The following is a 12,336-nucleotide window of genomic DNA, read 5'->3' as shown; positions in this document are numbered from 1 at the left end:
TTAGTGAGAAAGAGAACGGCGGTGGGGGGGGGGGGGGGGGGGGTGGGGTTGCAGGCATCCGACACTCACAGAAGTATTGAACGGGGAGGGGAGGAAGGAAATATGGGCAACCGGAGAGGGGAGTAGAAAACCTTTTGTGATGCAGGGAGCTGTTCAGATCAGTCTGCCAAAAAATCCTGAAAGGTTTGCTTTTAAAAACTTTAGAACTTAAATAAAAAATGGAAAGACTGCATCCCAACATGTCCCCTTTGAGAGAAATAACTTGCTCCAAATGAAAGGATCAGTGTGCTTCTTCCACTGAAATAAATTAGGTCTATGGCGCACATGCCTGGGAGGGTGAGGAATGCACTAGCTGCATGGGAAAACGCTGAGGAAAAGGGTTGTGTGGCTCTGGGCAGGCTGTACAGTCAACATCACAATGGTGTAAATAATCATATGCTATGAGCCTGCTGGGAGAGGCTAAAGTGTAAATATACTAAAAGGGAGCCTATCCTTTAGGGAAAAACGTGTACTCCAAAACCGTACCTGCAGCTCTTTGTATAGCCGGTCAAGTTCAGTGACTGCCGACTGGTTGTCATGGTAACCCTCAATGCGCCCGTTCTTCAGCATCTCCAGCTGTCTATTCAGCTCCTCCACTTTAGTCACAGCTACCATCAGCTCCTTCTGCTTCTGCTGGAATAGGTTATTCATTTGCTCGATCTCCTCCACTGATGAGTAATGAGAGAGAAACAACAAAACATTAAAACCTCCATGTTATACACTTGCAGAAGAAAGTCAAATCAACACCGAAGCAGGCCTCACTTAATCTGCCATTGCTGATCCTCTTCTGCTCCACGTGACCCTTCAGGGCTCGAACTTTCTTTAGCTTGGCCTCCTGGTTCTCGGCGATCTCCCTCAGGCGTTTCAGCTTCTCTTGTTCGCTGGCCTGATGCTGACGCTGGTCCTGCTGTTTCAGATACTTCAGCCGCTGTTCCTATAGGAAGCCATAAAGGTCGTGTCAAGTGACGGGGAGCTCAACCCTAAATCTCTGCAGTCCCCTGGTGGGGATCGAAGGATATTTTATTGTACATTTCAGTTAGTTTAGTGAATAATGGAGTATTACACATTAAAAAGGAGAACTATGAGGTAAGTGATTTACACTCATCCTCATAGTTAGAGCCGACATTGAAACGGTCACACATCGACTCTATAGACCGGGAAGTGAGTGAACACATATCGTTGCTCGCTCACTTCCTGATCATCTCCCTGCAGAGAGCAGCCACCATCAGTCATCACTCCCCTCTCCGATCCTCCAGCTCTGAGTGGAGGAACGGAAGGGTGCAGGGGCAGCCAAAGTTAGCTCTGCCTCTAGATAGGCAGAGCCAGCTGTCAATCAGCCAGCTGGGTGGATCCAGACAGTATTGTCGGGATCCATTCCAGCTGCGGCGCTCACAGTATATAGCGCGCAGTAGCCCGCTATATACTGAGCTTTGAGTCACCGGAGGAGGTTAGTATATGTCCTCTTGTGAACCTAAAGAGAACTATGGGATAAAAACTTATCACAAACATTAAAACCTCCATGTGATACACTTTCAGAACAAAGTCAAATCACACAGTTCTCAAGTTGCCTGCACAGCATACCGACATGTCCCTTCACAAAAGCCTTTGAATACGGCCACTATGTGACGCAATATTAACATTCTGTCATCGTGCAAAATAACTTCCATCAGATCTGGTTGGCTAATAGTTCTTACAGCACATAACACTTTAACCTGCTTTACCCAATCAGTCTAGTAGTGTGTTAGATTACTAAACAAGCCCATGTCTACTTCATAACTAATTTACACTTCTTTTACACTAATTTGACCCAATAGATGTACCTTTGTCGACAACGTTAGCTGTTGGGCTTCTATCTGCTGTTGCTGGCGGGCAGCCATCTCTTGAAGTTCCGCTAGGGTCATGTCCATTCTGGGACCATTCACCTGTTTAAAAAAAACCCATGTCAGACAAGTCACATGACTACATGTCAGACATTCGCTTAAATAAAGGTTGTATTTTATACATCTCTCATTTCATATTAATATAGTGTATTAATATTTGTTTACACATCATTTCATACCTAACTCAGATGCATGCACACTACACTGGCAGAGAGGCATGGATGCAAGTTGTTTTTTGTTTTTTTTTTAAAGAGACACTGTCTCCAGACTCGATATTTTATTTTTAAGCCTTGGAAAGGATATCATTAAATGCTACCTACAGGAATGCCCTTATTATTGAATACATTGTTGTATACTTTTTAAGTTACAAGAATAAGTTTCACAGGAATTCAACATTTGCAGAGTTGGACTCCTGTTCAATCTGCAAATGCTAAAGGACATAGGGGGAAATTCAACAAAATCTGGAGATTTGCATTGCAGCCTATCAGCTTCTATCTTTCATTTTCAAATCTTAACAGAACAAACTGAAGAGATGCTTATTGGTTGCCACAGGCAACTGCTCCAGATTTTGATAAATCCCCCCCAGCAGTTGCCCATGGCAACCACTAAGCATCTCTCTTCAGTTTGTTCCGTTAAGATTTGAAAATGAAAGATAGAAGCTGATAGGCTGCAATGCAAATCTGCTTCAGGTTTTGATAAAGTCCCCCCACAGTGATGAAGGGACTCGTAAGGAGGAACCACTGAACACAGCGGGGGGGACACCAGAACCTGAAAATAAAGGGCTGAATTCTAAAAGGTTTTTAAGGGGGATAGTTTCACTTAATTAAAGCAGGGACCAGAGTTGAGAGTGGAAAGTATTAACCATTTTCTTTGCAAGGTATACTTGGTTTTTTAGGGGTTTTATTTTTTTAAATTTAGAAGATTTTAAATTTATGTCAACTACATTGTCCATGCTTGGCCAAAAAGCCCCTTTTTTCACTCCAGGCAAACATCCTAACACGTTATTAAATAGCTATTGTATTAGTTTCCTCTGTCTGTGCAGTGTGGTTGAGGTCTGAGAACAACAAGAGCAGCTGAACTGATGTGTCACTTACCCCATTTTCAATTATTGGTCTGTCTGCAGGGCCCTTCACGCCATTCCGCTTTATGTTGGGATCACTTACTCTCTGGGAATTAACTACATTCAGAGGTAAAAAATAAAATGTGAGTATATTTAACATACCAAAAAAAAAAAAAAGACCACACCCCCAAAAAAACTTTAGCAGGAACCAGCCTGGCATGAAGCTTGAAGGAAGTTCTTTGTTCCTGGTAAACTGATGAGCTACTTCTCATGATTTCATAAATACAAACTGCATTAACTTGCACTAAGCTGGCGGGTCGAACAAGGAAAAAAAACCTGTTTACATACTGTTAGTGTGAATGGTGGAATCCCCTGTCGGTCTATTGTATTCTGTGGTGGGTGTGCCACTGTCCGAATATACGAACAATGACAGCAGCTGATTGGCTGGAGTCACTGTTCAGCTGCCATGTTTTAGACAGCCTCCTTCGACATCAAGGTGCCCATACACTGTCTGAATTTCGACCGTTTCTTGAGGAAACAGCTGAAAAATTTGCACAGCAAGTGCTGCTGTCCGCACTCTTTCGTCCGGTATCTCTAGATCAGCTAATCAAAGGAGCTGGTGGGAAAATCTTCATATGAACAGAGCTGGCAGCCAATGAGCTGCCAGCTATGTTTGGGTATTTCGACAGGGGGCCCAGCAGACGCTGTCAGGATACAAAAAAAAACAAACCAGCAGGGATTCAATCAACGTGCTCCTAGCGTTGGAGGAATCTGCTCTATTTTTTTCATTCAGCCTGCAAGTTGAACGGAAAAAAAAATAGAGCAGTGTATGGCCAGCTTAAGTCATGACTTTTATCCTCCAGGGGGTTCCCAACAGGGTACACACTGGTCAAATTTCAGCAGGACTCAGACAAAAATTCAACCAGTGTATGGCCAGCTTTATTATCCTACCATTAAACACACAAAATATTACAATCTTTGGATCAGCAAGCCAAGCAGACATTTTTAGAATTAGTTACAATGACTGCCCTCTTATTTTACTCACAGCAAATGTCATGTATAAAGTAGCTCCAGTCAAGTCAAATCAATCAACCAGGGAACTGCTAGTCCAATCCAGGAAACCATACAAGTGTGAAACAGAATGCTCAATGAGCCAGTAGCTTGGTGTACAGCTGGTCTACCCCATTATCAACTCTCTGGCCTCACTGCTGGTGGCACTGCAGCATCAGCAAAAGAGAGTGTTGCTATGGTTGCAGTACAGAGTATAGGGACCAAAGGGACAGGCTGAGCAGAGGGTGCTGGGCACAGATGTCATCAGCTTGATTACAAAGCCAAATCAGAGACTAACAGGTCTATTCCGAAAGGGGGAAGAGTTTGGAGAAGACAAGAGAAGTGAACTATCTAGGCCAAAGTAGTTGATTTGGAAAAATACTCCAATTCAGCTCACTTTCCAGTTCAGTTATGTTGTCCTAGATTGTTCACTTCTCCGGTCTTCTCCAAACTCCTCACCCTTTTGTGAATAGCCCTGTAAATGATTACATGGATGAGGGTGGCCAATTGTGGCCACCCCATAAAACTTTAAAGGTATGGTGTCCTCAGATGACCAGCACATGAAGCCCTAGGTGAAATATGAAAATATATTTCACGGATTAAATGTTGCCAGGAGAGTAAACGTACAGCGGGCTCTGCAAGCATCCCCTCGGCTGGATTTACTCACTGTCATTGGATTTAAAACACAATCCTCAGCTCAGTTCACATGTACAGGTAGATAAACCTGTCTGCATGGCTCATTGAGAGTCAGATGTTTGTTTATGTACAAATTGCAAAAACAGTAAAGCATGAAATCAAAAAGAAGGCAGAGAAGAGGCTCTAAGCATATTATAGAACAAAACAAATCACCTCTGTCAGGACAAAACAAGGATGTATGATTCAGTCAGAAGGAGACAGGGGATAATACTGAGGGCGGGTGATTGGGTGTTACAACATAATCAAGATGACGCTGCAAAGATCATATAGCTGGGGGAAAAAACTCACAATAACAACCTTAACATCTTTCATGACACACTACATGATCAAAAGTATGTAGACAGCCCATTCAAATGATTGAGCTCAGGTGTTTCTAGAGAAGAGTGCTATTAATAGTAACAGTTTGGGGAAGGTCCATTTCTGTCCCAGCATGACTGTGCCCCTATATACAAACCCAGCTCCATAAAGACATGGCCCGACGAGTGCTAAATAAGAAATACAGAAAGCTGCAAAACACCCCTCCTTGGCAGTGCCCATAATGACCCCACAACCCAGCACCAAACTATTTTAAACAATTTACACATTTCTGCAGACATTCAGGTCAAAGTTTAAGCATCCCATGCAACAGGGGTACTCCCTAAGGCCCCTTTGACACTTGCACTGTGCACGGATCCTCTCCTAATCAGAGTAGTATGGAGCGGATGTCACCACTGTGAGATCCATGTCCGTCCAGTTTTTTCTTCCATCTTGTGATGGAGGAAAAAAAGTGAAATGACCGGACCCCATGTCGATCTATGGAGCGTCGTATGTAAATGGACATTTGTCCATTTACATCAGATTACCCCAAATCTGGCATGTTCAGGTCCAGTGAAACGGATCTCTGAGCCGTTTTTTCCGGACCTGGCTGTAGTCGGGGGTAACCGAGTGTTAACGGGCGCCTGTCCATTTACGCATGGCTGCCCGCAGACCAACATTGGGTAACTGATTGGGTCTGCTTGGAAAACTGACAAGCGGACCCGATGGGACTGCCTGTGTGAAAGGAGGCCTAAAGATCTTCTTGTTCTAAAAATTTATGTAGACCGTGCAGCTTTCTTCAATTCAGTACTAGGATTGGGACAAGGTGAAACAAGCATCAAAACAAACAAAAGTTGAAAACCTAAAACACACTTTGGTAAAACCCTGGCAAGGTATAGTGACCATATTATTATGAGTCTGGTTTTCCTCATCAAAACTAGGAGGTACCTATTACGCAGTAAGTGTATGTCAGGTGACCTCCATCCAATGAGTGAGGTTAAACCCGCTAAAAACAGAACCTACCTGACCCTCTGGATGGTGGACGATCATGGCGTAGAAAGAACCGGGCTTCATTCCACTGCATTCCATATTTCTGCAGAATATCGTACATGCGTTCATTGTCTGCTACAGGACGCTCTGAAATGTGAAAATAGGACTGGTTAGAGAAAACATAAAACCAATATTCACACAGAGATGAGAAAACAAGGATATGTCTGGAAAAAAAAAGGAGGGACAAGACTTGAAATGGTACTGAACTGGAACAGAAAACAAATCGGGTCACCTCCCCTGCCAGACAGGGTTGTACTACGAGAGCTGTGTAAATCTGAGGAATGGATGGAAATGCAAATCCTTTGGCAGCTGAAAGCGCTCCAATATATGCATTTCACCGTTTGCAGAATCAGCTTTAATTCACATAGATCGGAAGGTTCCAAAAGAAATTCCTGACCAGTTTCTTGGCACCCACTCTGCCATAGGAAGCCAAATAAATACTTAGTTTTAAAGCAGAACTCCTACTTTAAAATGGATTAAAAAAAACAAAAAAACACGGAGGCTATAAATAAACTGGGCAATATGAATACAAAGAGGCAGGAGACCTGGGGAATCTGACGCTTCGTTCCTAAATTCAATCTACTTTTGGCACAATGACATAAAAGCTGAAATTGAAGCAACTCTGCCAGGCAGTTCTCACGTTCTCCCAATGAATAATGGGAAATATGCCCACTGAGCACTGAGCCTTGTCCTGCCAGTGGCTCATATAGCAGGACAAAGAGCCATTCTTCTGAGCTCTGCACACAGAACAAACAGGGCTGCACATCTATCATCCATACACGCTACACGCCAGTGCACTTCCCAGTCATACTACACACCGTCCTTGTATTTGTCAGAGAGGCTCCAACTGATGACTCTGTACATGAGAAAGGCCTGGATCTCTTTCCACCATGTATTCAATGGCTTAGAGCAGGCCTTCTTAAACTTTCTCCACTCGTGACATCCTTACCTTTACCTCCAGCAGCTGTGCTCCACTGCTGCTGTGTTAAAAGAAAGCTCAGTCAATGTAAAAAAAAAACCTTCCTGTGCGCACGTGCTCAGGAAGGTACCAAGTGCACGGGGGGGCGTGACCTTAAAAACTACACTACACTGCACATTAAACGAAAACAAAAAAAATCTTGTTTCGAGCCCAGGCCTCCCCGGCCGTACCCCCTTGACGGCGGTCCTGGCCGGGGATTCAGACCGTGACCCCTCCTGTTCACTTGCGGGACCCCCATATGGGGTCGCGACCCACACTTTAAGAAGCACTGGCTTAGAGAACACTAAGCTTCATGTAAAAAAATAAAATTATAGTGCACAAACGTTCCCAAATTCTTCTATACTTTATTTGCAGAGAGAAGCAGCACAGAACTCCAAATGCCACCTACAACTGGCAAATTATATATATAGATATATCTATCTATCTATCTATCCATCCCTGTGTGTGTTGTAAATGAACCACCGTTCCAAGCTCGCCCCAGTGATGGACTACAATCTCAATACAACTTATTAAACTACATGTGAGATTGTAGTTCACCACGTCAGCGAGCTTGGAACGGTGGTTCCTTTACAACACACACAGGGACCATGGGGAACAAAAGTAGCCACCCTCCAGAAGGAAGGACAGTGTCAGCACCAATTCAGAGATGATTTGAGGATCTACAGCCGAGTGATACACAAATAAGGTCCAGTATTGTTAATAGTTAAGGTACTAGAATGTATTTATAAGATTTAACTCCTGAGTTCATGGTCACTTTAAAGTTACCTTATAGGAGGTAAGAGTTTTATTTACTAAGCCAATCCAGTGAGAGTGGTAAACAAATTTCAATATTTATGAAATTAATGGTAAAAGCCGCGCTTTTACCATTAATTTCATACGTTATATCTGACCACACAGATTTCAGCTGCTGCTTAACTTGATTAGAGTAGTGGTGCGAGGTTTCACATTATTCAAATTTCAATATTTAACATAACAGCAGCATGGAAGAGGAAGCAGGTAGAAGTGTGAAAAGCCACAGAAGGCATTCTAAGGCTGTAATAAACTTTGGGCTCACTGAATACATAATATAAAACATATTCTGGGTTGCTTTAGTAGTTTTCATTTCCTTCATTATTTCTGACTTGACTCAGCCAAGCGAACACAAAGCAATCCTAAATTTAGAATGAAGGAGGCTTAAAACAAAAAACACACCACCAATAATTAAACTATATAAAATGCTCCTAAACCAAAACAATTCACATCCTTCCTGCTATAAAAAAAATAGATCCACCTCGCTTAAACCACACAGTCACACATACTATGCCTTACAGGATCTCTCAGCTAATTACATATCCAGGATCGCCTACACAACCCAGATACAGAAAAATATGACATTTTGAAGTTTGTTTTTTTAGGAAGAGTACAAACTAGGCAGGTTTTTATAGAGATGTTTCATTGTCAATTTCCAGAGCAATGAAGCAACATCCTGGTGCCCCTTGGACTTTACTGTCTGCAGAAACAGATCAATAGAGACAAACCAGCGGCTGTATATTTTGTAGAAGATCAAATCCATGAATTGCATGCGTCTGTGAAGCTTCTCATACATGCAGGTCATGGTACATCTGCAAAAAATAAATCAAAAACAACTGGACTTGCTGTCTGCTTTTCAGACATTTCGCTGGTCATCCGACTAGCTTTCGCAATTCATGACTAGATTTCTCATTCTGAATTGAGAAAGCTAGTCAGCTGACCAGCAAAATGTCTTCAAGAAAAATACAACAAGTCCAGTTGCTTTGATTTATTTTTTACAGATATACATGAACTAAATGGTATGATCATTGTGGCTGTGACAGAAAGAAGTTAGAGAATCCTTTTAGATGCATATATTGAAGACTGTGAAGCCCAGGGAGTAAAGTAGTTATAGATCCAGAAAAGAAAACTCATAAAAATCTCCCTATTGAATTCATCGAACAATGTTTGTCCGTTATTTACAGGGCTATTCACTAAAGGGTGAAGAGTTTGGAGAAGGCAGGAGAAGCAAACAATCTAGGACAACATAACTGAAAGTTAGCTACATTTTTCCAAATCAGCTATTTTGGCCTGGATTGTTCACTTCTCCTGCCTTCTCCAAACTCTTCTCCCTTTTCTGAATAGCCCTCTTAAATTTTCCAATACTTTAATTATAGAGAAAATACCTATTAATTCTGCCAGTTACTTTAAATTCTGGGTTTACAGCAGCAACAGTCTGCCAGCTGATCTAGCCTCCGCAGTGTTGCTGCCATAATGCGCATGTTCCCGATCCTGGCTCTGTTCTGTACACATCACAGGCAGCAACGGGGCTGTTTTGCGTACATGATTGACAGCTTTTCCTCCACTCTGCACAGCCCAGGGAAGACAGGAAAGACGCCTGCCTAGTGACCTGGGCCCCTGCAAAGCAGAGGAGAAGCAAAGCAGTCTCATGAACGGAGGAAATGAGGACTTCCAGCTTACTGGAACGCTTGCCACCACAGCAACACCCTCAGCCTTTGGAATGCACGCTGGCACTTAGTCTACACTCTCCATTCTGAATGGAGGGTTCTATACAGGAATACATATGTGGTTCACTTTATGTTACATGAGCTGTCTGGCTCCTTGATAAAAGGGGACTTCTGTGTCTCCAAAACAATGCTTTTATATTGATATGGGACTTTAGTAAACATTTTCGACTTGATCCTGGCTTCTACTGTACATTAGATTTGTATAGAGGTCGGTGACCCCAATGGGGAGATTTCCTTTCACTTCCTGTGGACAACATTCTGAGACAGAGTTTTAATAGGACAGGAAGTGTGAGGGGACACGATAACAATAAAAACCTGAAAACCATTACCTAATCCACAAAAAAAAATTGGTGTCCCCCCCGGAGAGATTTCCCTTCCCTTCTTGTCCTAGTACGGACACAAGAAACTATAAAAACCCAGCAGATTTTCTAACAATGCACAACTCTCATTTTTAAATAAATATTTGTCTGAAGTCCTAGAACACATCCAGAAGTTGCTGAGATATAGTACAAGTTCTGCTCCTAAATCCCATGTTTTATACGAGATGGAACGTCTGAAATGTATTTCCATTGCTTTGACACCTAGTATATCCCCCTGCTCTACAGTGACTGGTTAAAGGTTTTGGAGACTCCCAAAGGAGGACCACAGGTGAGATGTGTGCCCGTAATAAATAAATTATGTTATTTTCCAAGTAACTCATACCTGAGCCACGCCACACTTCAGACAAATGGCACTCAGACTCTCCCGGCTCCTTACAAAGCTCCACCACGTCTCGGCAGGTAGTCTCTGGAGTGACAGGCACCTCGGTAAAATGTCCCTCATTGTTACTGTCATTAGGACCATTGAAGAACCAATTTTTACACCCAGTAACGCTCAATAACAGATACCCAGAATGATTGGAACCTCTATGGGGTATCAAAAACCTCAGACGGGTTTGGGAGACCTCTCCCAGAGAAGTGCTGATCAAGTTGAATTTTCTGGTCATCTATTAGATGCTTATATACTTATTAAATAATAAATATCTAAAAGGATAGACTTGTGCTGTGGGTTACCACTCTGTTTAAAAAAAATTGAACAAACAAAGCAAAGACAGACATGAGCTGTTTTCATTTACCTGCGGGTTGAAGGAAAAAAAAAAGCTGATGTAGAAATAAAAGTCCTCTACATATATCCAACCACTAAAATATGAGGTCACATTCGCTCCCGCACCTGTACTCCCAGCACCAGCAAAAACACGTACCTGGGAGCCACTTCAGTTGTAGAGTAAGTAAAGGTATAAAGCAGGGGTGGGTAACTCTGGACCCCCAGCTGTTGTGGAACTACAAGTCCCATGAGGCATTGCAAAACTGGCAGTTACAGGCATGACACCCAGGTGCATGTTGGGATTTGAAGTTAAAGCGCAGCTGGAGAGTTGACTTCCTCAGACACAGAGTGTGCCAAAATCCCCCCAAAAAACAAAAACCAGTTAAGGGGACAGGGAATGCAATTCAAGAAAAATAGAAAAGAAAAAAATTAAAAAAAAAAAAAATTTTTAAAAAAAATTTACTGAAATATATTCCTTATAGTTTGCTTTATGGAATCAATACAAGCCGGTGTCCCGGTAGCTGCTCTGTGCTGCATTCTGCAATACTGTCTGTAGGTATAAACAGCTCCACACAACAGTAAGCAGAATATACAAATAAGTAATATGGGAAGTATTTGCTCATGTTGAGCTGCATGGCTTAAACAAATATTTGAGCTGAGCACACACAAGATTCAAATGACATACCAAGGAAAAAAATACACCAGCAATATAATTGGATGACTCATAAATCCCATGCGACTGTCACATGTATATTAAACTGGACCTCTCAGAGAAAATAAAGAATCCCGGGTTGGTTTACGCCAAAGGCACATCATATTGGCACCAGAGCCTACAGAATATGGTATTCACCGTCACACTTGTCCTCCCCTCCAATGCTGGTCACTTGAGCAAAAGCCAAATGGCGCTGAAGGGGAGGGGGCGTCAGAACAAAATGGGAGATTTTGCTTCAGCATCATTAGGTTTCTGAGGTCAATTGACCAGTATTGGAAGGAGCCCGAGATGGCGTTTCACCAGCAAAAGGGAACTTTAGTCATATCAGTTCATTTATCTATCCCAACACCACCACGGCACCTTTAAGGTGTCATACCTAGAGGGAATGGAACACGGACAAATCTCATAACCCCATAGATGTTTTTAATTAAACTATAGATAAAATCGTACACCAGCACTATAATATGCACCCCGTCACTGCTCCCATTTCATTTGGGTGTCATGGCATTATCCCCCCCTGGACCACATCAGCACATGAGATAGATATATATATATATTCCTCAAACTTTTATAAAGCCAATAAACAGTCCAGAACATTACTGTACAAAACGGCAACACCACAGATAGACCCCACCCTAACCGTCAGACTAGTTACTACTTATACCCGGCAGCATGCCCAAATTAGACAAGTTTTAATAGAACGTTACCATCTACTTACTTCAGATAGAGTAGTAAACAAACCAATAACACCCCCGATTGAAGTTTCTTTTAGATTGTAAGCTCTCACGAGCAGCGCCCCCCATTCTCTTGTATTGCAACTTTGCTGCCTCATTTTAATTTGTAAAGCAGTGTGCAAACCGATGGTGCTTTATAATCCCAAACAACAACAACAACAACATAAGAAAAATAAAAAAACGTTTCCCTTTCAGATCTGTTCAGCAATCCCCATGCCAGGGAGGAGGAAGGACAACACAATG

General features: G+C 42.4%; 1 protein-coding gene across 1 annotated transcript in view; it reads right to left on the bottom strand.

Moving 5' to 3' along the window:
• The window catches only part of TP53BP2 (tumor protein p53 binding protein 2), a 66,625-nt gene that overhangs the window by 26,863 nt on the left and 27,426 nt on the right, over positions 1-12,336 (bottom strand). Inside the window, exons 3-9 of the mRNA XM_018556519.1 lie at positions 11,981-11,989; positions 10,267-10,394; positions 6,043-6,156; positions 3,014-3,096; positions 1,860-1,961; positions 802-973; positions 526-707 (exon numbers count right to left, since the gene is read on the bottom strand). Coding sequence (XP_018412021.1) covers positions 526-707; positions 802-973; positions 1,860-1,961; positions 3,014-3,096; positions 6,043-6,156; positions 10,267-10,394; positions 11,981-11,989 — 790 coding nt within the window. The remainder of the gene's footprint in view (positions 1-525; positions 708-801; positions 974-1,859; positions 1,962-3,013; positions 3,097-6,042; positions 6,157-10,266; positions 10,395-11,980; positions 11,990-12,336) is intronic.

The sequence above is a fragment of the Nanorana parkeri genome, unplaced genomic scaffold (assembly GCF_000935625.1).
Source record: "Nanorana parkeri isolate BGI_ZX_2015 unplaced genomic scaffold, ASM93562v1 scaffold240, whole genome shotgun sequence".
Classification (NCBI taxonomy): Eukaryota; Metazoa; Chordata; class Amphibia; order Anura; family Dicroglossidae; genus Nanorana; species Nanorana parkeri.
The sequence above is the reverse complement of the archived record's forward strand: the minus strand, read 5'-3'. Positions and strand labels throughout refer to the sequence as shown.